At 43.8% G+C, this 23,254-nt stretch overlaps 1 protein-coding gene across 2 annotated transcripts; it reads left to right on the forward strand.

Annotated features, from left to right (window-relative positions):
- Nucleotides 1-3,298: 3,298 nt before the first annotated feature.
- Nucleotides 3,299-17,895, forward strand: PLD4 (phospholipase D family member 4). Of its 2 annotated transcripts, XM_005440811.4 has the most exons (11): nucleotides 3,302-3,450; nucleotides 6,411-6,500; nucleotides 8,182-8,387; nucleotides 9,061-9,244; nucleotides 10,584-10,704; nucleotides 11,071-11,198; nucleotides 11,369-11,569; nucleotides 11,965-12,104; nucleotides 14,666-14,831; nucleotides 15,876-15,972; nucleotides 17,256-17,895. In XM_005440811.4, exons 1-11 carry the CDS (start codon nucleotides 3,448-3,450, stop codon nucleotides 17,462-17,464), a joined length of 1,545 nt encoding a protein of 514 aa, XP_005440868.2. In that variant the 5' UTR covers nucleotides 3,302-3,447; the 3' UTR covers nucleotides 17,465-17,895. The 2 variants fall into 2 exon arrangements, with proteins under 2 accessions (XP_055571683.1, XP_005440868.2); XM_055715708.1 differs by lacking the exon at nucleotides 6,411-6,500 and having other exon boundaries at nucleotides 3,299-3,450.
- The last annotated feature ends 5,359 nt before the right edge of the window (nucleotides 17,896-23,254 follow it).

The raw sequence follows: 23,254 nt of genomic DNA on the forward strand, positions 1-23,254 counted from the left end.
TGTAGTACAGCGCTGGAGGTGGTCAAGGCAGACAGCACCTGCTGAAGATTTCCCTAACACCTGTTGTCGCCCTTCCTAGGTGCGACTGGAGGGTGAGTGCCACACAGGAGTGACGAGACTGGGACAACAAAGGACTCTGCAATTACTTGGGCTATGCAAATCGCTGGGTTTGGGGGGTTTTTTTGGTTGTTCCCCCCCCCAGTTAAAATATTTTTGCAAACAAAATGCATCTGAGAATCATATAATTTTAGGTTGAACAAAGTTATTCCGAATAAGTGTCAGATGTTTCAAGTCCATGGTTAGGTATTTTAGTGAATTTATTGGTTGGTGGTTTTGTTTTGGGGAGTTTGTTAATGGAATTTGAGTAAACCTTTAAAAGTATTTCCAAACAAAATAATCACAATTTTATTTAGACTTTCAAATTTTCTCTAGGCTTAACAGCTGAATCACTTCCCAATTCTTGACCTGAAATGACTTTTTCTCTTCCCGCCTCCCAGCTCATTTGAGTATACAATCTTTTGGCACAAAGTATAAATAGAGCATTTTTCTTTGCAAGTGTGAGGACCCTGGCTGTTCCTGCCTCCCATCCTTCTGTCGACTGTTGGTGTTTGGAGCCCAGCCGCCTAGTCCTTGTGAAATGGGAAACGTAGTTTTGTAGTAATCTCTGCAGCAGTGGCAATGTTTATGTCTATTATTAGCTCTCAGAGATGAGAACGTGTTAAACTGGCAGTTTCTTAGCGAACCTCCCGCACAGGCGTTAGAAGATCTTTCACTGTATCTTCCAGTGCGCCCTTCTAACAAACTGGAGGCCAAGCCTGCTTTTTGGAGGGTGTACGTTAACCATGGTGTGACATTCAACTGTACAGTGAGAGATGTATTTACTCAGTGTGGGGGATTGTGGCAAGTCAACCAGAGCAACCGGTAGAAGGTACCTTGTCTGAGAGATGGGGAAGGAGGAGGAATAAAAAAAGATTGCTTGTTTGCCTTGAAACTTGCCAGTCTCTTTCCTCCCTCCGATTGCATCCGTTGGTCAAATAAATCATGTTTTCCCCACAAACCCACTTCCATCCATAAAATGTCAGAGCTACAACGCTGCTAGTAAGATCAGAAATGCATAATTGATGTTAGGCTGATACGTGAGGTCAGGTAAGCAGAAGGAAAGTAGGCTTTTGCAAGCTGGAGAGGAGGATGATGATGGGATTAATCAGTGCTGTAAGTGGTTAGAGAGCTGCCAAGGAGGAGGAGAAATACGGGTACTTTTTCTGGAAGCTGCTCTTCCCCCTGATATAACCCAGCCTCTCCCAGTTTAAACTAAACCGGTTATATTGGGGCAATAAATGATTAAGTCCTGAATGCCATATGAATGTGCTGCTGCTTGTGTGGTGTGATCCTGAACCCACTGAGGTCAGTGGGAGCTTTTGTGAGTTATGTTGGTGTAGGTCACGCCAGGATTTCAGTCTGCACGTAAACTGAGCTCGGTGGCTTGTGTCTAAGCTTGCTGATGTGTACAGCACGCATGCCAGCGTGAACTGATGAGGCGCTTGGCTGAAATACTCAATCTAGATGTTGAGCCTCTGAAGTCAGCAGAGGGACAGGGACACGTCCCAGGGCTGTCTGGACCTTCAGCATATTGCTTCACTGGAGCTGCCTCTTTTCCCTGACTGCAGGTGAAGCTTCAGTCAAGCAGGATCCTGTCTTCAGCTTTCTGGTAACCTGGTCTGAAGGGGTGGTGGTAGCCTCTGTGTTGTTTCTCAGTCCTGTATTTAGTAGAGATTTGGGGTGGCCCCAGTAGCAGGTCATCTGTGCGCAGCAGTAAATTCAGGAGAGCACTAGCTGGTCAGACAAGTGTCCCATCTGCTCCACCATCTTTCACTCCTGGCTCTCTGTGAGTTACTGCTTGTCTCTTGGTCCCAGGGGAAGGAGAGGATTTATGACATCTACAGCCTCCTTGAGGAAGGCCTCTTTCTGCCATAACTGATGTATCTTCTGGCTCCTCTGAGCTTTCCCATCATCATCATCAGCTTAATACAAGTTATGATAAAGCCTTGTTAGCCTCATTTGTCTCCCCTTTGTTGTGTGTCGTGTCCCCTGTGTGTCGTGTCGTCGTCCCCCCCCCCCCCCCCCCCCCCCCCGGCCCCATAGCAGCCTTCCTTAGGCACTGGACTGCATCCTTCCGTTCAATAGGATCGAGGGACTGCCTGGAGAATAACAGCAGCGTCAGCTGAGGGTGCAGCCTTTGGGTTTTTACAGAAGACATAATTTCTTAGAAGTTGCCTCAAACTTGGAACTGAAAAACCAGCAAGAAGAAAACCCTCTAGAGTTCATTTTGTAAGCCTAGAAGGCAGGCACTCTTCATTGCAGCAATGGGCACGTGGAGATTAGCATCCCAAATGCACGCCTATTTGACCAGAGTTCCTCATTTTATTGTAACAGTATACATATTCGTCGCATTTCCCCAAAATCTGTACGTATTATAACTACTTTCCCAAAATGAGTTACATATGCATAAGGCCCTGGGGGGGTCTTTTGAGACCCATGGTCGTCGACAAGTTGGTGAACTTCAGCTGAACTTTCTTGGGGAACATGTACGTGACTTGCTCACAACTTCACCTGTCCTCTGTGCTATGTGTTGGCTGCAGTGCCCCATTACCCCACTTCTCTTGTCTATTGTTACATCCCTGGTGTCCCAGAAAGCTTGCTACATCTTGGTGAGCTTATTCAATAGGTCGGTTTAATCATTACTTTCGTTTCAGCCTGTTAGTGATTCTTTATAGCTTAATTATATCAAACTCAACATTGCATGTAACCTTCTCCCTCGACAGTGTCACTGCAAATTCTAAATACCGTGTGTTTAAGGTGAAAGCTGTATTATTTCAAAGGAGCTAGTTTGTTCCCTTAGGTTTGTCCAAGGATGATTGAGCAGGAGAGTTCTTGGGAGAGGGACTGGGTGGAGAGGAGGTTTTGGAGGTTTTGTCTGTTTAGAATGAAGCTGCTGGTGGGTTAAGAATGAAGCAGTGAGAATACTGCCACGTCTGCGATGCAAACTGCACTGAAACTGAGCAGTCCTTTCAACTGGTGTCTTCTGTGTTGTTAGCTAGTCTAGTGCTGATCTAGACTCTGATCTTACGCCCCTGAGGGCAGGGGGAACTTAGCTGTTCAACAGCTCGAACCAGGTCAGGCACTGTAGAAAGTTATGCCAAACAGGTGAAGATCAGGACCCGGAGTCTAAGAACCGGGCTGTAACAACCAGATGATCACTTGGGACTCTGTCAGTGCATGTTGTGAAACTGCGTTTAAGAGGAAGTAATCTTCAGCAGCAGGAGGAAAAAGACAGAAGAACCTGAAACAAAGCCCCTGGTGAAAAGTATGTGCGCTGCCCCTTTTAAGTAGAGTTGGGAGTAACATCAGACTACAGCAGGACATCCACACAGGAGAAGGTCTTCCAGGATGGTAAGTACATCTGCTGTCACCTTGAGAGTGCTGCGGGGTGGTCGAGGAGAGCGTGCTTTGTTCATCTGAGGAGCTTCAAACAGCTTCCTGGTAGGGTTTTGTATGGTGAAAAATCTCATCCGTGTGTTCAAAATCCAAAATCTGAAACAGTTTGGTGCTGATGGAGAGAAGCAGTACCAAGAGTTATTTTGGGGGCAGGGAGAAAGCAGCCTTAACGTTATAAACAAGAGTCTCCTGCATGTGCTCAGCAGATTGTAGTATTAGCTTGTGTTCCAGCCTGTGAAGCAATGCTAAGTAGCGCTGGTATTTATTGCTCTTGGTTGGACTTTATTCATGGAAATTGGCAGCTGGAAAAGCCCTGAAAGCTTTGAGGGAGCCATAGTTAATTACTGACTGGCTACAATATTGTTTTTCAGAATTCTGGTTGCGTCTCTGATGTTTTCTTTCTAGAAAATTAAACTGCATATTTTAGTGCAGTTCTCATGGCTTCTGTATAGCAGTTGGGAATCCAACCCATCACCAGCCAAAGATATCAAGAACTTTGTTTGAACTACATGGTAGATGACTCCATTATGGCATGTAGGAGACCTGTTAGCTCTTGTATTTTAAAATAAATGCTGCTTTTTGAAGCCATTTTGTGACTGTTGCTGCGAAGGAGAACTGAAACTAATTGTTTGGTAAGCTCCATCCTTCTGAAGTCATCACATGGCTGTAGGTGCACCTACAGCTGCAGTTCCTTACCGAGACACAGCCTGTGTCACCGAACGTGTCGTGGGGAGCACTTTGGCTTTGGGGGGCAGAGGGAGAAGATGACACCTCTCAAGCTCGGGTTCTGTGCTGAGAACCCCCCGGGGCAGCCGGGGGGCTGTTTGTTACTGGGGTAGCCCAGCTGGCTGGGGCAGCTGCCACCAAAGCAGTGAGCTGTGGTGGGACCTGCAGCCTCATGGGTTCTCCTGGCCCAGGCTGGAGGGCTGCTGCTGGTGTTTTTCAGCTGCCTTTCTCCTGCTTTAAAATCTCTTTGGCTCAGTTTCCTCCCAAAATTCTTAGCATCTTTTCTCTTGCTCTCTCTTCCTTCCCACTAAGATTTCTGGGTCGGTGTTTGACCACTTCTCTCAAGGTTGGGGCAATGACGTGTGTTGCGCTCACACAGCTTTCTCTGCATGGTTGTTATACCCCCTGCCCCTGCTTGGGCTGCAAGCTCTTTGGGGTAAGACATCTTTGTACTGTGCTTAAAACATGAACGGGGATTTCGGGGCCATGCTGACCTGATGTTCGCTGGGGAACGGCCAGCCGGCCTTCACTGCTAGCAGCACCTCAGTTTCTCCAGGGCTGGGAGAATGGGTGTTCACCTGCCAGCACTTATGTGTGTACCTAGTGTAAAAGCTTGCCTGTGCATCTGGGGGCACCAAAAGGAAGTGAGTGCCGGTAAAGTGGGAGTAAAACTGCCTTGGAAAGTTTGAACGTCACGGCACTGTGGCAGCGATTACAGCTGGTACTACCAACAAGCAGACCTGGAAATGGACACTTAGCTCTCACTTCTGCAGCTCTAGTATGCTCTCAGGCGTGACTGTTCATACCCTTTCTTCCCTCTTCACCTTTCTCATTCTCCCTTGTCTGGTCTTTTACCTTAGGTCCTCTCTTTTCACATCCCTCTCCACATTCCCCAAGTCACTGTTTCAGACCCACCTCCCTTGTCTTCCAAGACATCCTCCATCTCCTTGGTTCAGCCCCGCTAGTTCTTGTGAGCTGGGTCCCACGAGAAGCCTTTGGAGTATGTCCATGCTGTGTCTAACTCCCTCCTGTTCCACGTGGTCACGGCATCCGTACAGAAAGGTGGGGTGGGCAGGGGTTGCCCACAGCATGGATATATCTGGCCTTGATGTGGGAGGGCAGACACCACCCAGTTCAGGTGACACTAGCTGTGAACGTATGGCAAGATGGATGGGACAAGGCTGGCAGGATCCTTCCTATCTGAAACTTAAATTTGAGTGTGGCCACCCACAGAGCAACTGCATATCTGAAACCAGTACAGCACGTTGGTCCACCAGGGTACAGTGCCCAGTGGCTCAGGGATAGAAAGCAGTGGTCTGGGGACTGGACAGGTGGCGATATCATCTGGTAGCACTTGCTGAAATCTGCAGCACCCCAGGATGTACTGCTTGCTTCTGAGCATGAAAAACAACAGCTGCCTCTTATGGGGTGAATTCACCTCTGGCGATGCAGGGGTGGTTGGACATGTGAGAAGGTTTTGATTTGACCTTTTGGGAAGGCAAGAGAGGCAAGCGGCCAGCTACCCCTGCCCTACCATCTGCTCTCAGTTTTGGTATATTTGGGTATTTGCTCTTGTGGTGGCCTCTGCTGGTGATAACACAAGATTGGAGCAATACTGTCAGAGGGAGAAAAGAAGTTAAGTTATTTTCTAGGGTCATGGTTGCAACAGGGGAGGAGCAGAGTTTATATTTCAGCCTGGTCTCTGTCACCTTAACAGAGTCCATTCTGGAAGAGACACCGCCAGCACTGAAGGCAACTCACAGGCATAGGAAGAGAGCAGAGCAGGAGCCTGACAGAACCACATGCAGGGTGACATCGATGCTGTACGCTATCACCCGTGACTTCTCTGCTTAATTATTGCTTGTTGGCAATGTGTTAGCTTGCAACAGGGCAAAAGTGGGTGTTGAAGGATAACTTGAAGAGGCAGCAATGCAGTTGTTTATGCATTAATTACTGCAATGCAAACAGCAGCAGGGACAAACTGCAGGGACCTGTCTCCCTCTCACTTCATAACGTTAACGTCACTCAAGACCCATAATACAGTGATGACGTTGCACAGGTGTGTGCTTAAATCTCCAAGCACTAGACAGAGCAATCGCAGTAACCTGCATTTTTAGTCTGTAACCAGCTTTATACAAATGTTGCCATAAAGCTTTATTTTTCCCCCTGCATACATTTCTGTTTTTCAGATCGTGAAAAAAACATTAAAAACATCCCTGATGTTTAATGAGTCCTCCAACATGAAATTAAGCGTGAACAATCAAAAAGACGTCAAAACGGTAATTATTGAGATACACTACATTTGCTTACAATAGCTGAGATCACACTGACATATCTGAGAAGAAATAACAGATTAAGAAGAATGATTTTATTGCTCATTTTAGAAATCCATGGAGGTTTCAATCCTATTTGTAAACCAAGTGAGTGGCAAAACCCTCACTGATTTATCCGGCGGGCTGATCAAACCTTGCTGAGAGTGACGTGGAGCCTAATCCTGCAGCCCTAACTCAGGACAGCAAACCTTGCTCATACAAATAGCCTGACTTCCACCATCAGCCCAGAGTTAGTTTATTTATTCACCGTGCCTAGAGTACCTGGACATCGCAGTGTACAGCATGGTGACAGTCAACACGTAACTTCAAAATATATCTCTTACCCAAGAAATGTCTTCTAAAACCCGTGTGATGTTTAAGTCTTGCCAATGTGTTCACAGGATGAAATGCAGAACTCTTGAAAATTGCTGGGATTTTTTTTTTATTGCCCTCCACAAGAGGGACAACAAACCAGAGGGAAAAAATTTAAGTCGATAATCAATTTAAAAACATTTTTAATTTAAATCACTGCCTGAAATTGATGGCAGCACTGTAGATCTCAAGAAAAGCAGAGAAAATGAAAAATAAGAAACTTTATCCACATAGAAACTGAAATAGATACTTTCAGAAGCAACTGGTTTCTTCGACTAGCACAAATTTTCATATGTACCCTTCCAGGAACACACATTCATAGCTACAGCCTCACGACCACTCCTAGACATGGTTCTCCTGCCTGGAGGTTCAGGAGCTCCTCTCTGAAGTGCACATTGCCTATCACAGGGTGGCGGATGGTCCCAGCTCCCAGGAACTGCCATGGGGAGCCAGACACGATAGTTGTTGGGACAAGTGGGTCTGCACTGGTGGCTGGTTTTTCCTCCTCGGTATAGGGCAACACAGAGAGCCTGGTGGGACACATTTCAGCATGCGGCTGGCTGGACTTACATGCAGATCTGCATGTACCAGGTGGCCAGGCTACTTTTTTTTTTTTTTTTTTCCATCTATGTTCAGGGGGAAAAAGGAAGCACAGAAAAAGAGAAATGAGGCTAACTCACTACACTAGAACAAGGAAATACTTGCCACATGGATAAACGAGATTTGTGTAGTTTCACTTAAGTGAGGTTTAAGTTAGAAAATAAAACCAGACTGTGTTCAGAAACCACAAAATGTCTTTCTTCTTCTGATGTTTTCAGGCCTGTTTTTTCTCCCCTGACTTCATGAGCTTCCTCTTTATGGTAGTGTTCATCTTGATCCCACATCTAATCTTGTGTTATGAATTTTCCTGTTTTGATTTTGGTGGAATTTTTTTTTTAAATGGGTTTTTGAACACCCATTTGTCTTGTGCTAAAATAAAGCTAATCAACATCAAACTAATCATTAAAGTTTGGGAAAAAAACAGGTTTTTGATATGTTGTCACAGGAAAAATTAAACCAAAACTAAAAAGATGGTCCTCACATAAACCAACCCCCATGTGTCTTGTGGTCCTCACTTTCAGTAGTTTATCTAAAAATACTGTATTCCAGTAGCTGAAAGCAGAACTACTATGCAGAGATCGTGATTTACTCACCTGCAACAGGTAGTCATCCATCAGCTGGTGTATCAGTGACTTGGTGACTCCTTAAATCTTCACCTGTTTGGATTCTCTTCTAGTTTCAAATCTTAGGGGGAATTTTGATGCTTGGTCTTGTTGCCCTGATGGCTGTTTACTTCATGAGAGCGGACAGCACAGTTAATCCTAACAGAGAAGAAGCAATTGTCAGCATTTACAAAGGGCTGGAGGAAGAAGGACTCTACGGAGATCTCATAGGAGCCACAATAGTTGAGAAGGACACCAGTAGATCCAATGACTCCTGCAGGTAAGCCAGGCCTGATGGCACATGAAGTAATCACCAGGTGGAGAAATGTTTACAGTGCTGACAATATCAGCATGGGTTTTTTTCTCTTCCCATTGTATAATAAGTGGTAAAGTATCACTAATTTGGGAAGAGTGGGGGTGTTGTTTAGGCATTGGGTCATCAGTAGTTGCCCATTATGGGGGGCAGCAGGGGCAGTATCACTGCCCCACTACTGGTCCTGTTGGCCTATGTGCAGCACTGCTCTGTTGCTACTCCACCACCTCCAGCCACCCTCCCTTTGTGGCAGCGGTGGGAGGCAGCAGAGTGACTAGAGGGCAAAGCAGCCTTTGCTGAGCTCTCCTGCTTTCAGAGGCTGGAGTGGGCAGTGAAGGTTTCTTCTGGTGGGGGGTGGAAAGTGTACCAAAGCAACATCTAGCCCTAGGGGGTTACTTTTCTCCTCATCTTTAATACGGTAACATAAAAAGCTTAGAACCCATCCTGCTGGGTTTGGGAGGACAACGTCCAATACATGCTTGGCTACAAAACTTGAGAGTACTCCCAGCTTGTTTGTCCAGCTCAGCTTGTTTGGTTGTGAGGTTGATGTCCAAAATGGCCAACTGTACAGCCTGACAGGTGCTTGGTTTCCTGTTTGGGTCACAGTTGCTTGCTTCACCATATACAATTGCCGTTGCAGCTTTGAACTTGTGGAAAACATTCCTTATGACTTACCTTTTGAGATAAATAGCACTGCAGCCAAACCCTTGTACCAAGCCTGGATGAGACTCCTCGATATAGCCCAGGAAAAAATTCATGTGGCTTCTTACTATTGGTCTCTTACGGGGAAGGATATCAATGTCAATGATTCATCTTCCAAGCAGGTAGGAGAAAATCAATGACAAGCACAACTATGGTTGTACGTCTCATGTACGCTTGGCAGATGACAGATCGACTGCGTGGTCTGTCTCCCAGAGACATTGCTTTGACTCTTCCTGCAAACTCAGAAAGGTTTTCCATGCTGGTCTGAAGCAGCCCGCCAGCTTTCCTCCTCCAGTTAAGTTAGATCCCATGTGGACAACATCCATGTCTCTGAATATTTCCATGCTGTGTTTTAAGAGCAACCAGGGGCCAACCTCAAAACAACCCTTGCTTACCCTGCAGGTGGTCAGCCTGTGGGAGGGGCAGCCAGAGGCATGGCTGAAAGGCCTACAGGATCCCACGTACACAAGTGAACGTGCCAGTTCCCACTGGCTAGCTGGAAGAATCAGGAAGCAAATTCTGTTGGACTTTTGGATGCTTCAGAGGCTGCTTTTCCACCGCGTACAGACACAAGTGTCTGCATTTGCCCATTTTGCAGGTGTCCCAGAACAATGCCATTGGATGGCAGCTTAAGACATTCATTCTCCTTTGCTGGGCTGTCCTCCTGGGTACCCTGTGCAGCCAGGCTTCCTATGGGGCCTCTCTGGCTCCATCAGCAAAAGTGAGTGACAGAAGCCACGGCACAGGCTCACCTTGTGACCTTCCATCATGTTTAATTGTCCCTTGGCTCTCTTCTGGCCTGTGGCAGCTAGCAACCTCCCAGGCAATCCTGAGCAGGGTCTGGGGGACTCTTCTGAAAAGCAGATGGGACAAGCCCACCTTATTTCAGGCAGGTACGGTGTTAGTCAAGTGTTGGGAGAATTGTGCTGTTTGCTCGTTGACCAGATGCTGGCTTGTTTATTATTGTGGGCTGAGCCTCTGGCACACCTTCCTCATTGTCCTCCTGGGCTCTCTGGGACTGCTGTCCTTGTCTTCCTCCCCAGGTGGCTCTGGTGTTGTAAGATGACTCATCTTCTCTACAGGAGAAAAAGTAGAAGTGACAGTTGTAAAGGGACAGCTCAGTGTAGGACAGTGTCTTTTATCTTCAGGGAGGAATGACACAATGCATCTGTTGAGCGTTCAGCAGCTGACCTTTGCTGGGGCATTCACCTTTGAAGTCTGGGATGGCTGTGGTCATCTTTTTAAACTTTATATCTAATAGTATTAAATGACAGAAAATAAACTTTGATTCGTATATTACATCAGGATCTTCATGAAACACTCCTGAAATAGGTGACATTCCTGACCTTCCTTATGTTGGGGTTCTTCAAAGGAGGCATTCATTAGTAAGGCTGTACTTGCACGTATCTTATAAATGTTCTATAACAACATATAAAAAGTAACAACCAATGTACCATGCAGGGTGAAGATATTCTGAAGAGGTTTGAGACGTTACTTGCAGAGAACGTTTCTGTGTATGTTGCAGCAAGTATGCCAACTTTGGCTACAAATTCAACTGACCTTGAGCTTTTAGAGGAAAAAGGTAATTATCTCCCTTATTGATGCGCTCCAAATTTCAGTACTGCGAAAAAGGCATCTGAGAGAAACTGGGCTCCAAGGCCTGTTCTGGCACGGTGCTTACATGTGTTCACAGGACAAGCACTATGAGTTCACTGGTTTGATTTCTGTGTGTGTTGTCATGCCCTTAAGGATTTTTCTGGAAGTTGACATTTTGTATATTTTTGCAAGTGACTGTAGTCCCAGGAACGAGTACTTGTGAATTTTGGTAGTTATTACTGGCTGCAAGCATTAGACATCCAGACAGGTTCTGGCAGTCAAGGGAGCAGTGTAGTTTGCCATCTCCATGCTGTATCTAAACTCTTTCTTTCCCCTCCTCATCTTCCTTCAGGGGCTCATGTAAAAAAGATTGATTTTGGATATTTGACAGGAGGAGTGTTGCATAGCAAGTTCTGGATAGTAGACATGAAACACATATATATTGGTAGTGCAAATATGGACTGGCGATCTTTATCTCAGGTAAGCTCTGCTGCTGCATACTCAGAAATCTGGGGGGAAACACATGTTCTAACAGCAGAGAAAAATCATAATGATGTAGAATATTGACTGAGTGGGAGAAACGGCAAAGAAACTCCTGGAGATGGAGGTGGCTCTTGCTGGGGCTGTGACACAGCTTGCTCTCTTTGCAGGTGAAAGAGTTTGGTGCTGTGATATACAACTGCAGCTGCTTAGCCAAAGACCTCTGGAAAACGTTTAGTACTTACTGGGATCTTGGACGTGCCAATGCCACCATCCCATTCCCTTGGCCTCTTAATTATTCTACCCACATTAACAAGCATCAGCCTCTGGAAGTAGAATTTAATGGAATCTTGACCAAAGCCTATTTTTCCGTAAGTATGTTTTAAAATGACAAGATAGACTGTAAACTATGTTTAAACCTTGGCCAGAAAAGTTTCTTCAGCAGTCCTCAGTTACTTGTGTTCCAGCTGGAAATTAATTCATTCAACAGGTTTCTCTGGAACTACTCAAGGAGTAAGGGTTGACCCAGCTTTGGCTGTCAGGTAGTATGGCAAGACCAGGGTGCAGGTCTCCTTTAATCACCTGTGGGCTCAACATATCAGTGAGTATCTCACCCATGAGGACATGGAAGGCATGAGGAACAACAGTGGTCCGCCTCGAGTGCTTTGTGCTATTGTAATGAAAACTGGACAGATCTGAATATAAATTGGTCAGTCTGACAGAAAAAAGGATGAAATCACTGACCTGCATGTTTTCTCCTTTACAGGCTTCTCCTCCAGCATTTTGTCCAGAGGGTCGCACCCATGACCTCTTTGCTATAATCAGTATTATCAATGAGGCACAGAAATTTGTCTATATTTCTGTTATGGACTATTTCCCTACCAGCCGTTTCATTCATCCAGAGAGGTACAATTCTAATCCTGAGCAAACCAGTTGACTGCACTCTTTAAAGGAAAGATACACTATTCACCCCTTTCTGCAATGAAAATATTCAGAGTGGAGAGAACTGAGGCTTTGCTCTACATTCGTGACCTCCTGGTGAACTGTGCAAACACTGATGCTACAGAAGGGATGGCATCTAGTATTGCACATGTGCTTCACTAGCATTTTAAAGCAGCCTCCTGTGCTCTTCATGCAGCAAGAAAACTGTGAAGTGCCAGACTAGGGACAGTCAGGTACAGCTCCCTTCAAAATATGACAGAGCAGCTTTAGGACTAGAGAGAGGAATGGGAACAGCAGAAATATATTTGACATCAGACTTTTCAGAGAAAATGTTGTTTGCTCCCCCCCCCTCTTCTGCTCCTGTTTCTCTCTGTTCTTCATTTCTGAAGACTCTTCACAACTGGCTTTGCTGCCTGTTTGATGTTCTTCACCTATAGTTTAGAGGGTGATTCTTAACTGTCCTTGCTGACATCTGCAATGATAGATGAAAGCCTCTAGAAGGAATTTTTAGGCTTCCATTTTCCCTTTTTTATAATTCCATCGGAGGACAGCCAAGTCCCTGAAGCGTGCTGGACGCATGCAGCGGCAGCAGCTCTCAGGGAGGTGGTGGTGGTAGTGATCTGGAGCGATCAAATTGTGTGTGGTGGATCACTGCCATGGTCCCAGTGGGCTGCCCAAGGTCACAGCAGAATTATGCAGACTCTGCACATCAGCTCAGATCTGAGTAACACAGAAAGTGAGTCAGTCATGGGGCAACCACTAAGACTCCAAATCCTCTTAGATATGCTTGAATTAGGATGTTTACATGCAACCAAGTGCTCTGAGTATTATTTGCTTGTAACGTTTCTGAGTTTTCCAGTCATCTAAATAATCTGACTGAGAAAGAAGTTCAAGCAAAATAATTACATACAACATGGCTTGTAAAGAATAGGGTGAGCTCTGGGTTGCCATTTAGCCAGAATTATGCCGTGCATCATGTCCTGCGGCATGACTGCGTGAAGCCTCTGTTGTTCAGCTGGGTATGGGTGTGTTAGCAGGAAGGATATAGGATAATAGATAGACAGAGATAATTCCACTGGCCTTGAAACAAAATCTCAAAGAAAAGCTTCCACTCGGAGGATATTTTTTCATAAATCAAATCGCTTAGAGGATTTTTGGTTTCTGTGTTGTATGGTCGAATCTCTGGGTTGCTCATCTCCTCATTTTAACTAATAGGTTCACAGAAACTCCCTTTTCCCCCTTAGGAATGAGTGTGTAAATACTCCTCATTCTTCATCTGAAGCCTTAATCCACGATTTGTGACATCTAGGGTCTGATCAGATGCAGACAAGAGTTTGAAAGGCCTAGGGAAAGCGGTGCAGGGCCTCGGGCTATCTCCACAGCAACCAGCTGCAGCCCCATGAATTGAGGCTGATTAGTTCAGGTTAGGTTCCTCCAGCAGCTGAGGCAGAGGGAACAAAGCTGCTGACTTAATGCCTGAGTGTTAATCAACTAGAAACTGATATATTTTAAAAATGGAAACTGTTCAAAAATAGCATTTCTAAGTAGCTTTTTTTTGGGGGGGGGGGAGTTTTTCAGGATCTACAAGTCAGCCTGAGCCTGAAAGCATGTGGCCAGTCCATTGATTGGGATAGGGCAATGTGCAGGGGAGGATTAGAGAATTCAGGCTTTTGTACATAAGACAGAAAGGAATAACTTAGGCAAATTAATCCATCATTGCGCATGGGACTGTGAGTGAGTGCTGGACCTCTGTCTGTATCCGTCCTCCAATCTGTACTAAAGATGCTTGTCATCCTCCATGCAGCGCTTGTTAGGAGCTACAGAATTAAAATGCTACAGGGGTGTTTGGAGTTACTAGTCCTGGGATGTACATCGTCCAGCTCTTTGTGCTGTGTAGTTGGGTGAAGGATGTTAAAAATTTTCCCCTAGGCTACTTCCAACATAAGTGTTCACAAGAGCACGGATGTGTTTGTTACCTCGGGGGCACGGGGCTTACTAAAGAGGGGCACGGAGGGATGGGGAGGGAATAGAGCCTGTCCACACCAGCTGACGGCACAGGACCACTGCAGACTAGCATTTCTAGTGCACTAGAAACAACCTTCAGGATCCTGAAATGGCCATGTTCTGCAAAATGGCTTTTAGCCTTTCCTCTGGGCTCCGTGCTGTATGATCTGGCTTTACATTGGAGTTGCTATCATTATTTTTAGTTTCCTATGGAAATGAGCATGATGGCACCATGCTGTGTGTGTATCTGTGTACATTCACTTTACTAAACTTTAAACTTTTTGAACAATTTCAACCCTACTTGGCAGAGACTGCAGGTCTCAAAACACTGTGAAAAGAACTGGCTGGTTAGAAGACAGAAATTTTATTTATAACTCCAGTGAAGGCACAAGTGCTCCTCTTGCCAGACATCAGAGATCCCATCTGTGCACAGCATCCCCTGTATTCTCAGTTTATTGTCACAACTTTCTACGGACCCGTTTCAAAAATATCCCTTTTTCCACCCACCTACTTTTCTCTAGATACTGGCCAGCCATTGACAACGCCCTGAGACGTGCAGCTTTCAACTACAGAGTACAAATCCGGCTTCTGGCCAGCTGCTGGACCCACTCTGACCCAGCCATGTTTTACTATCTGAGGTCCCTGCGTGCTCTCAACAACCCACATGCCCACATCAGTGTTGACGTGGTGCGTATAAGAAATCTGGTTTTGGAAAGACAGCTTGAGGGCATGGGCCCTACACGGATCTTTGAGTCTGAGTCGCCAGTTGCATGTGCAAGTAGCAGGTTTTGGCGAAGCAGATTGTCCAATGTTGCAGTGACTGTTTCAGGTCCTTAAGAAAATAAGGCCCAAGAGGTGATCATTGAGGAACCAGCTATTGCAAGCTACGAGTAATATCAAGGGATGTGCCTATCCGCAGCGCTTATGACATTATCTGAGTAGTTGCATTTGCTGAGCACCATGACAATAACGGTTTATATGACAACTTAGTGCTCTTCTCACAGACCTTTTTCTGTATAGAGTATCTTAAATGGGTCTGATTACTCAGTTTTTTAGAATTGAGAGCTCTGCTGACTGTCTATACAAATGGACCCATTTTTGAACACTAAATATTGCATACAGGCTATAGGCACTAGGCTGGAATGTGCCAAGGGGATGGTGTGGAAGCTGCCAACGCAATGCAGTTATCACAACAGAGGAGAGTCACAGAAGTAAGGAGGAATGGTTTTGAGGGGGGTGGGGTGGGAGGGAGGAAGAGAGAGAGAGGGGAACAGAAATTTAGATTTTAGGAGTTAACACAAAAAGTTAGGCATTGTTGTTGCCTGTAGTACTCCTTGTGTCTGTGATCAGCCCATTCTAGCACAAAATAAGAGCAGCAATCAGTGGTAAATGCAGATCTATTAAACAGCTGCCTAAAACTGCATTTAATTGTCTGCCCTGTAATGATAATAGCTGTGCCACTAATGGAACATTGTGAAGCAAACACTATCCTTATCTGATCTCAATTGCTTATCCAATTTTATGTATAGTGGAAGTAGTATTTGTTAGTTTTCTTGGATAAGAGTAACATCTCTTTTATGGTATATTTAATAACAGTGTGTGGAATATTCTCTTCTGTTCTTTCTGTACTATTCCATTCTTTGAAAATATAGAAAATCTGTGTTGTCCAATTATGCAATCTGCTTCTCACTCTGGTGTTTCTATTTATATACTTAATTTCTCTCCCTCCAGAAACTCTTCATTGTTCCGGTTCTGAATCACACAAATATTCCTCATGGGAGAGTGAATCACAACAAATATATGGTCACTGATAAAGTAGCCTATATTGGTATGTATTTAATTATTCCAAATACTTACAGCATCTTCAGATCTATAGGACTGAGACTGAGATAGAATGGGCTGCAGTATCAAAAAACCCTTATTTTGCTATGTGAAGCAGTCTGCCCTGGGTAAAGAAGTAGAGATGTGAAGGAGAGACAATAATGTAGGTCAAGTTCAGTAAGAGATGATTTCATATGATTGTGAACCATTAAGAACAGAGCATGACAAGTCTGAGTGCATAGGCTGTGACAAGCACAGTAGGGATTTCGCAGACTGTGTGCTCAGAATGATGCACTGATAGCTGATAGTCTAGTATAAAACATTATCGTGCTTTAATAAAAAGAAATTGCTGGGAGGAATTAATTCCACGCACTGTTTGTTGAACAGAACTCTAGGAAAGGAAATGGGAATACGGTAATGTCAATTGCTGCTCCATTCCTGAAAGTCAGGATGGTGTTTGTTTTTTGCTCTTTTGTTAGAATCCCTCAAAACAGGAATGTGAAAGGGCTCTGTCACCTCAGCCAGCTCATCCTCTGAGCAATGCAAACCAGCAAATAGCCCAGTCTTCCAACGGGCTGAGGACTTGCAGCTCCAACTGCCTTTAATAGAATTTGTATGATACGGAGTTGTCTTTTGAAGGCAGATATGCAGATAGTTTGTTTTCATGCCTAAGCACCTTCTGGAATTGACAGTAGATTTTTCTGGCTAAGGTGAACACCAGGACAAGTGCTAAGTGATAATGTGTATTTTTTCACAGTGTTTGATTTTCTGAATTGTGGTAGCTTTGGAGAGAGCCCTAGGCAATGTCTACAGCTGGATTTCCAGCTTTGCCTGGTTTAGAAGTGGGCATTGCATGCTGAGCTCAGAACGGCTCCTGAGGATTTATTGATCAAGGATCCAGTTTCTCCTCTTGTTTTCCTTTAACAACCAAAGAGAATTAATTTTTTTTCTTTAAACACAGAAACCCATATAAAATGCTGGCTTTTACTGCTCTTAATACCTAAATGTTGCATTCTGTTCCCATATCTATGAGTAGATTTGTGTATCTCTGTCACAGGCTGTAAGGAATCAGAATGTTATGAAGCTTCAGGGTTGCAGTTAATACTGACTTTCTGAAACTTGAGGTCTGGAGTAAGGAGGTGACCTGATTTTTGCTGCTGCATTGGTCCAAATGAGATCTGTAGTTGTACAACAAACAAGCAATGCCAGGCGATGTGCACTTAAGTATGGAGATCAAACAGAACACTGGGGAATTAATGGTTTCTAATTAGCTATTTTTCCATTGCATAGGGACTTCCAATTGGTCAGAAGACTACTTCATTAATACAGCTGGCGTGGGACTAATTGTCAAACAGAACTTGACCAACCTGCAAAGAAAGCAACTGCCCATCCAGGAACAATTAAAAAACCTTTTTGAGCGAGACTGGAATTCCAAATATGCAGTGAATCTAGAGAATATTCAGGGGCAGAAAGACTGTAACTGGAGAGGCAGACTCTGAATGCATTGAAATACACATTTAAAATAGAAACAAAGAATATGTTTGAATCTTGTTCCCTGTGCAAAACAAGGAGCTTTCTTCTTTATGCTTTTGTCAGAGAAATTGCTTCTTTGCGGTGTCCACATTGTTTGATGACGTGAGAACTTCTCACAGTTGACTCTGCCTGCAAAACCAATAGGCAGGGTGTGAGATTCCTTTTTTTGTGTGATTACCTCATCCTAGAATTAATGAAATGCATAGTGTTATATGACAAGCTGATATTAAAGCAAACATGGAAGGTACAACCAGATCTCAATGTATCAGTGATGCAGATCATTATTGCCATGGTATTTTATCTTAGGAAGCTATATATTTCAATGTTAATATTCCATTAACAGAGTTTACTTTACATGTGTTTAAGCATACTTTTAATAAACTTCTAGCTACTTTAAGATTTGAGCCATGTAAGTAATCTCCTACAATAGCAAGGGCAGATTTTAAAAAGCATTTAAGAATTAGAGGTACAGGGGAATACCTGTATTTAAATGCTGAGTCTAGTTGTCAGGGTTAAATGCCTGGGATTTAAATCTTGGGGCCAGCTTTCAGCTCAGCTGCCCTGGACCCTGAGTGTCTGGGGGTGTTTGGATGTCTGTGTGTTGGCCTCATGGAGCAAATAGGATGGGAGGAATAGGATGAAGTTGCTTCAGGAGTGCTGGTGTGGCAAAGGCATCTTACCTGCACTGTGGGCAGTGCTTGGATGAGCGTCCTTGCTCTTTTAGAGCTGTTCTGGTGCTGGGCTTGACCAGTGTTGTGTCTCTGGGCTGCCTGTTCTTCGGCAGTCACCGCAGACCATAAACCTGAGCCTTGTGTCCGTATTCACCACTGCATGGCAGCTCTACCCTGGGTGACTCAGAAGTGACAGGCATGGAAAACAGGGCATGTGCTCCAGCCGTGGAGCAATGTGACGCTGGGCTGGGGTTCTGTGAACCTCGCCGAGGTTGTGCACCTTTGCCTGACACGGGAAGTGGAGTTGCAAAGTGAGCATTTTGCTTTGGGACTGATGTACAGCGGAGGTGAGGGAGCCCAAGGTGAAAGCCAAGAGCATGGCTCCAAGAATGGCTGGGTGAACCCCCTGCCCTGGCACTCCATCTCTGAGCTGTCAACCTCTCCAGCTCTGGATGGTGTGTGGCAGCTCGTGGCTTCACTCATGTGCTGGCAGAGCCTTGGCTCTGAGGCCATCTCTCTCGCCACAGCCAGCACTGGGTAGCAGGGGTACAGGCTTCCCCATCGTGGCGCAACCTCCCCACCCTCCAGAGGAAATGTTTTGGTGCTTTTGAATCCCTGCTTTGTGCTGAGAATGGCGAAGGGACCTGCTGTGATCATCTATATGTGGACTGATTTACATCTTTATGAATATACACAAATTTCCATATAAATGATCCCACCAATTTTCCATTTTTTGGTTTCCAGGCTGCTCCTTAGCTATCTCTTCCAGACATTCCCAAGATTCCTTGCAATGTTTTATCCATCATTACAAATCAATCCTTGTTGTTATTAAGGCAGATTTTCAAGACATGTAGTTATATTTACGAATAACACTGAGATTTTGTGAGTATTCACATATGTGCAAACATATTGAGGAAGACGCAGGTGTTTTCAGCACTCTCTTCCCCTATTTCCTTTCTAGAAGCTGCTTAATATTCTGAGATATCCATTCACTAGTTAAAATTTCTGGTGAAGTAGAACTTCCCCAGCTGCTTTCCACTAGCTCCACGCTCTGTATTACTACTTGCACGCAAGAACGACAGCAGACAGGTTTTGCCCAGCGCAATGAGCACACGTGAACGGTGGGGTCAGTTTGAAAATCTTTTGAGAAGTTGAATCTTCAACCAACAAAACTATTTTCTGCAGAGGGGTGCGCTCCCCTAGATGGCACTCGAAGCTATGCTTTCACTGTTCTGAGGCGGATAGATACTAAAGCAATAAGAAAACTACTTTCTCCTCTGCTGGTGAGCACAAATCTGACAGTGCTGGAGAAGCTGTTCAGTGGGACAGAGTTTCCGGGCAAGCTGGGACACTTTTCTGCTGGGAAAAATTGATGCTTATGAGAGTGCTTTTATTTTCTTTGCTGGCATCATGTGTGTTGGTTTTCTTCCACATATGAAGGAGGGGTTTGACTCAGACAGAGAACTGGATCTAAGAGGAACTTGAGATTATTTCCCTTGTTTCTTGTGAGACTTTTTAGGCCCCTTCATACCTTGATTCTAATTTACTCTTTCTCTATTACAAAGGTAGAAATGGTTTAAATCGTAACCAGGCTTTGAATTTCTTAGTACTTTTCCATTTATGAAACAGGGTTAATAATAGCCCTTATCCATCCACATGTTGCTTTTCTCTTTCATTTAGATTATGATTTCTTCAAGTTAAGGACTGTACCAAGTGTAAGGTGGGGCCTCCAGTTAGCATTCATTAGCATCTCTTAATTATCTTTGGATGGATTTTCTAGCATGGTTGCAGGCAGTTCAGATTTTCCTCAGTATTAGTTTATACATGTCTAGAAAAAGTTGTTGGATTGGATCTTCAGCGTGGATGCTCTCTTCTGACCTGCTTTACCAGAGTGGCTTTTGTGCAGAGCTGCTGCGCTGTTCTCCCAGCAGCCTCACCCCTGAGGACACCTGCTTTGGTGCAGTGCCCTGCAGCTCCAGCACTGCTGCCAGCAATGCAGGTGACAGAAGACAGCACCTAGCTGGCTCCATAGGTTTATGAGCTCTGACAGGACTACAAAGTCACCTGGCTTGATGTTTTAGTATTCTTCCAAAAGTTTTAGTATTACCTGTTTTCAATGTTTTCCTCCCTTACCCAGGATTTTCCTTTCCCAGTTGTTCCAAATAAATCATACTTCTGTTGCTTTCACTCAGGTACCGAGAAAACTTTTCATCTACTGTGTATGCTATATCAATGTACACTTAATTTTTTTGAGAGTCATTAATATCTCCACAATCCATGGAAGACAGATCTTCCGTCATGGACATTGACTCACAAACCTCTGCTCTCTGCAGCTTCCTGAGGAGGTGGATAGGGAGGTGTTGACCTCTTCTCCCTTGGTATCCAGTGATGGAATGAGTGGCGATGGTTCAAAGTTGCACCAGAGGAGGTTGAGACTGGACGTTAGGAAGCATTTCTTTACCAAGAGGGTCAAACACTGGAACAGGCTTCAAAAGTGGTTGATGCCCCAAGCCTGTCAGTGTTAAGAGGCATTTGGACAATGCCCTTAATAACATCCTTTCACTTTTGGTCAGCCCTGAAGTGGTCAGGCAGTTGATTTGATGATGTTGTAGGTCCCTTCTAAGTGAAGTATTCCTCTCCGCCCCTACCGGCCCCTCCCCCCCCCCCCCATTCCCCACCCCCACCCCCCCTTCTTCATATTTATTATCTCATTCAGGATTAAATGTGTCTGTCTCACCTTTGGGATAAGTGAGAGGTCCTGCTTCACATATAACAACAAAATAGCCAACCAATAGAGAGGTATTAATGAATTAACAATGCAAGAAATTACAGGGGTGGGAGTGTCTTTTTTTAATGCATTTATACTTCCTTTTGCATGTCAAATCACAGGTGTAGGTTTGTTTGTCTGGAGACTACGAAGATGTTTAGCTGAGCAGCCCACTTTTTCATGTTAAAATGTTAAGATGTTAAAAAATAAGGAGCAGTAATCAAGGAAACCTACCACAGTTAAAAGAACAGCCTGAGCATCTCAAACTAGGTGTGCAGGTAGGGTCAGAATCAGCCTGCTGATAAAATGTCTGTGTTCTGCAGGTCTGTGTCTGTACGCCTTGCATCCTTTTGAGCTCTGCTCTTAGCTACTCCTAAGGTCAGACCCTTGGGTCATACCTTGTTAACCCGGTTGCTTTTTTGCTGATCTTCACCTTTCCCAAAGCTGACAGTAGTCTATTTGGATGAAGGTTTTATTGCTGCTTCTTTTCTCCTCTTCCCTTAACAATGTCATTCATCTTTTAGAAACATCATAGTGATTATTGCTCTGCAGTCATTGCTGTCTCAGAGTTCAATTTTAGTTGACTTGATTCTCTCACCTTTGCAACAGATTCTTACATCTAGTGCTGTCTAGGTGGATTCCTATTTGTGGGCCTAAGTAAATGAATGTTACCCAAGAAACATTTTATGTGAAGGCTGTTTTGCAGGCAGATGCAAGCTGCTGTTAGAAGGGGATGTCCTTTACTATATAAGTTACCTTTTTCTGGACTCAGTTTTTCTGTCTTGATCACTATGTTTTCCTCAGTCCTGATATACGCTGTTGCATCTGATGTAGTAATTTTGGGTCTATTGAACAGTGATTTTTATACTTAGGGAATTGTTGCATGATCCAAATAAATGATACATGCCTAACACTTACATGAACATTCTCTTCAGAGATAGAGTTCTCTTTGGAATAACTGTCAGCAATTCTTTTTAGAATATTTAAGCCTACCACAAAGATACAGAAATGAAGAACATCTCAAGCTACAGATGGTTAGACAACCAAGTACACTTCCTTTACGATCCAGTTTCTAAATGTTTTGTTGTGTCTGCTTTGCCTGTACTAAGTAGAATATAGAGAAAGAAAATAAAGAATGAGAAAACTACCATAAGGAGGTGTGTCTGTACATGTAAATCGATAGAACTTGGGATTGTAATGAGTGAAAAGTCTGAATTACCTGAATTACCCTATTGAGAAACTGTGATGTCATTAAGCAGCCATTTCAACAGGCAGTGGGGTATACTCAAACCTTTTTCAAATTTAAGCTGGGATTTTTCAGAATCAGAAAATGCTAACACTACTATCAGTAACTCACACTACTCAAGTTATTATTCATATGGTGAGTTTATTGTGAATTAAGATACAGACAGTGTTTTAATGATATATGTGAAGGCTGTCACATATGCACTCTGGTTTTCATTGTGCACTGGAGAGAAGCATTAATATAAACAAAGAAGCAAATAATTATATACATCTCCTTTCCCAGAAAATCTTTGAAGCAATTCTGCCACTGTGGCAGATCATTCTGTGCATTTAACTATTTGGTAAATATATACATTAAAATCTATTTATCCACATTTTAATAATTATTCTTTGTCAGCATGTTTCATTTGGGTATCTTAAAAATGTGAATTAGTTATATGGGTTTTGGTATTGAATTTATTCTGTTGATTTTTTTAAAATCCTTTTAAAGCTAAATATGACCCACCACAATAATAAAAAAATGAGAAGAGAGGAAGAGGTAAAGTGCTAGTCTTTCTACACTAGTATTTTGGTTTTATTTTGCATTTTAAAATGTTTGTGGAATATACATATTACTTTAGCTGAAATAAAGAAAAATACTTTAATAAGAAAGCAAAAGTAGGTCAGAAAGGTCCAAAATCTAAACAGGTAAGTATAGTTCTCATAGTACTAGTTTATACTCCATTCTGGAAATAATCTATAATTAAACATAATCAGTGTGTTTTGAGAAGCATATCTAACAAGTCTTTTTGCTGTTGTTGAGCCTTTCAATGGTTTGTTTTCATGGATGGGCTCCTCTGTGCCTGTAGTAATTGTTGTCTTTGGGGCAGATCTGAAGAAATCAGTGTTTTTATCAGTGCACGTTATAGCACATCCATGTACTTGAAAATTTAAATGTAGTAAATTCTGTTAAACTGTTTTCATGAATATTTTGGGGTTTGTTTAATTTTCAGTTACTGGAAAAATTAAGAAAACATTATTTTCTGTACATGTAGATTATTTCATTTTCATTGAGGGTTGAGAAAAGACAATCT

Source organism: Falco cherrug, chromosome 7, assembly GCF_023634085.1.
Source record: "Falco cherrug isolate bFalChe1 chromosome 7, bFalChe1.pri, whole genome shotgun sequence".
Classification (NCBI taxonomy): Eukaryota; Metazoa; Chordata; class Aves; order Falconiformes; family Falconidae; genus Falco; species Falco cherrug.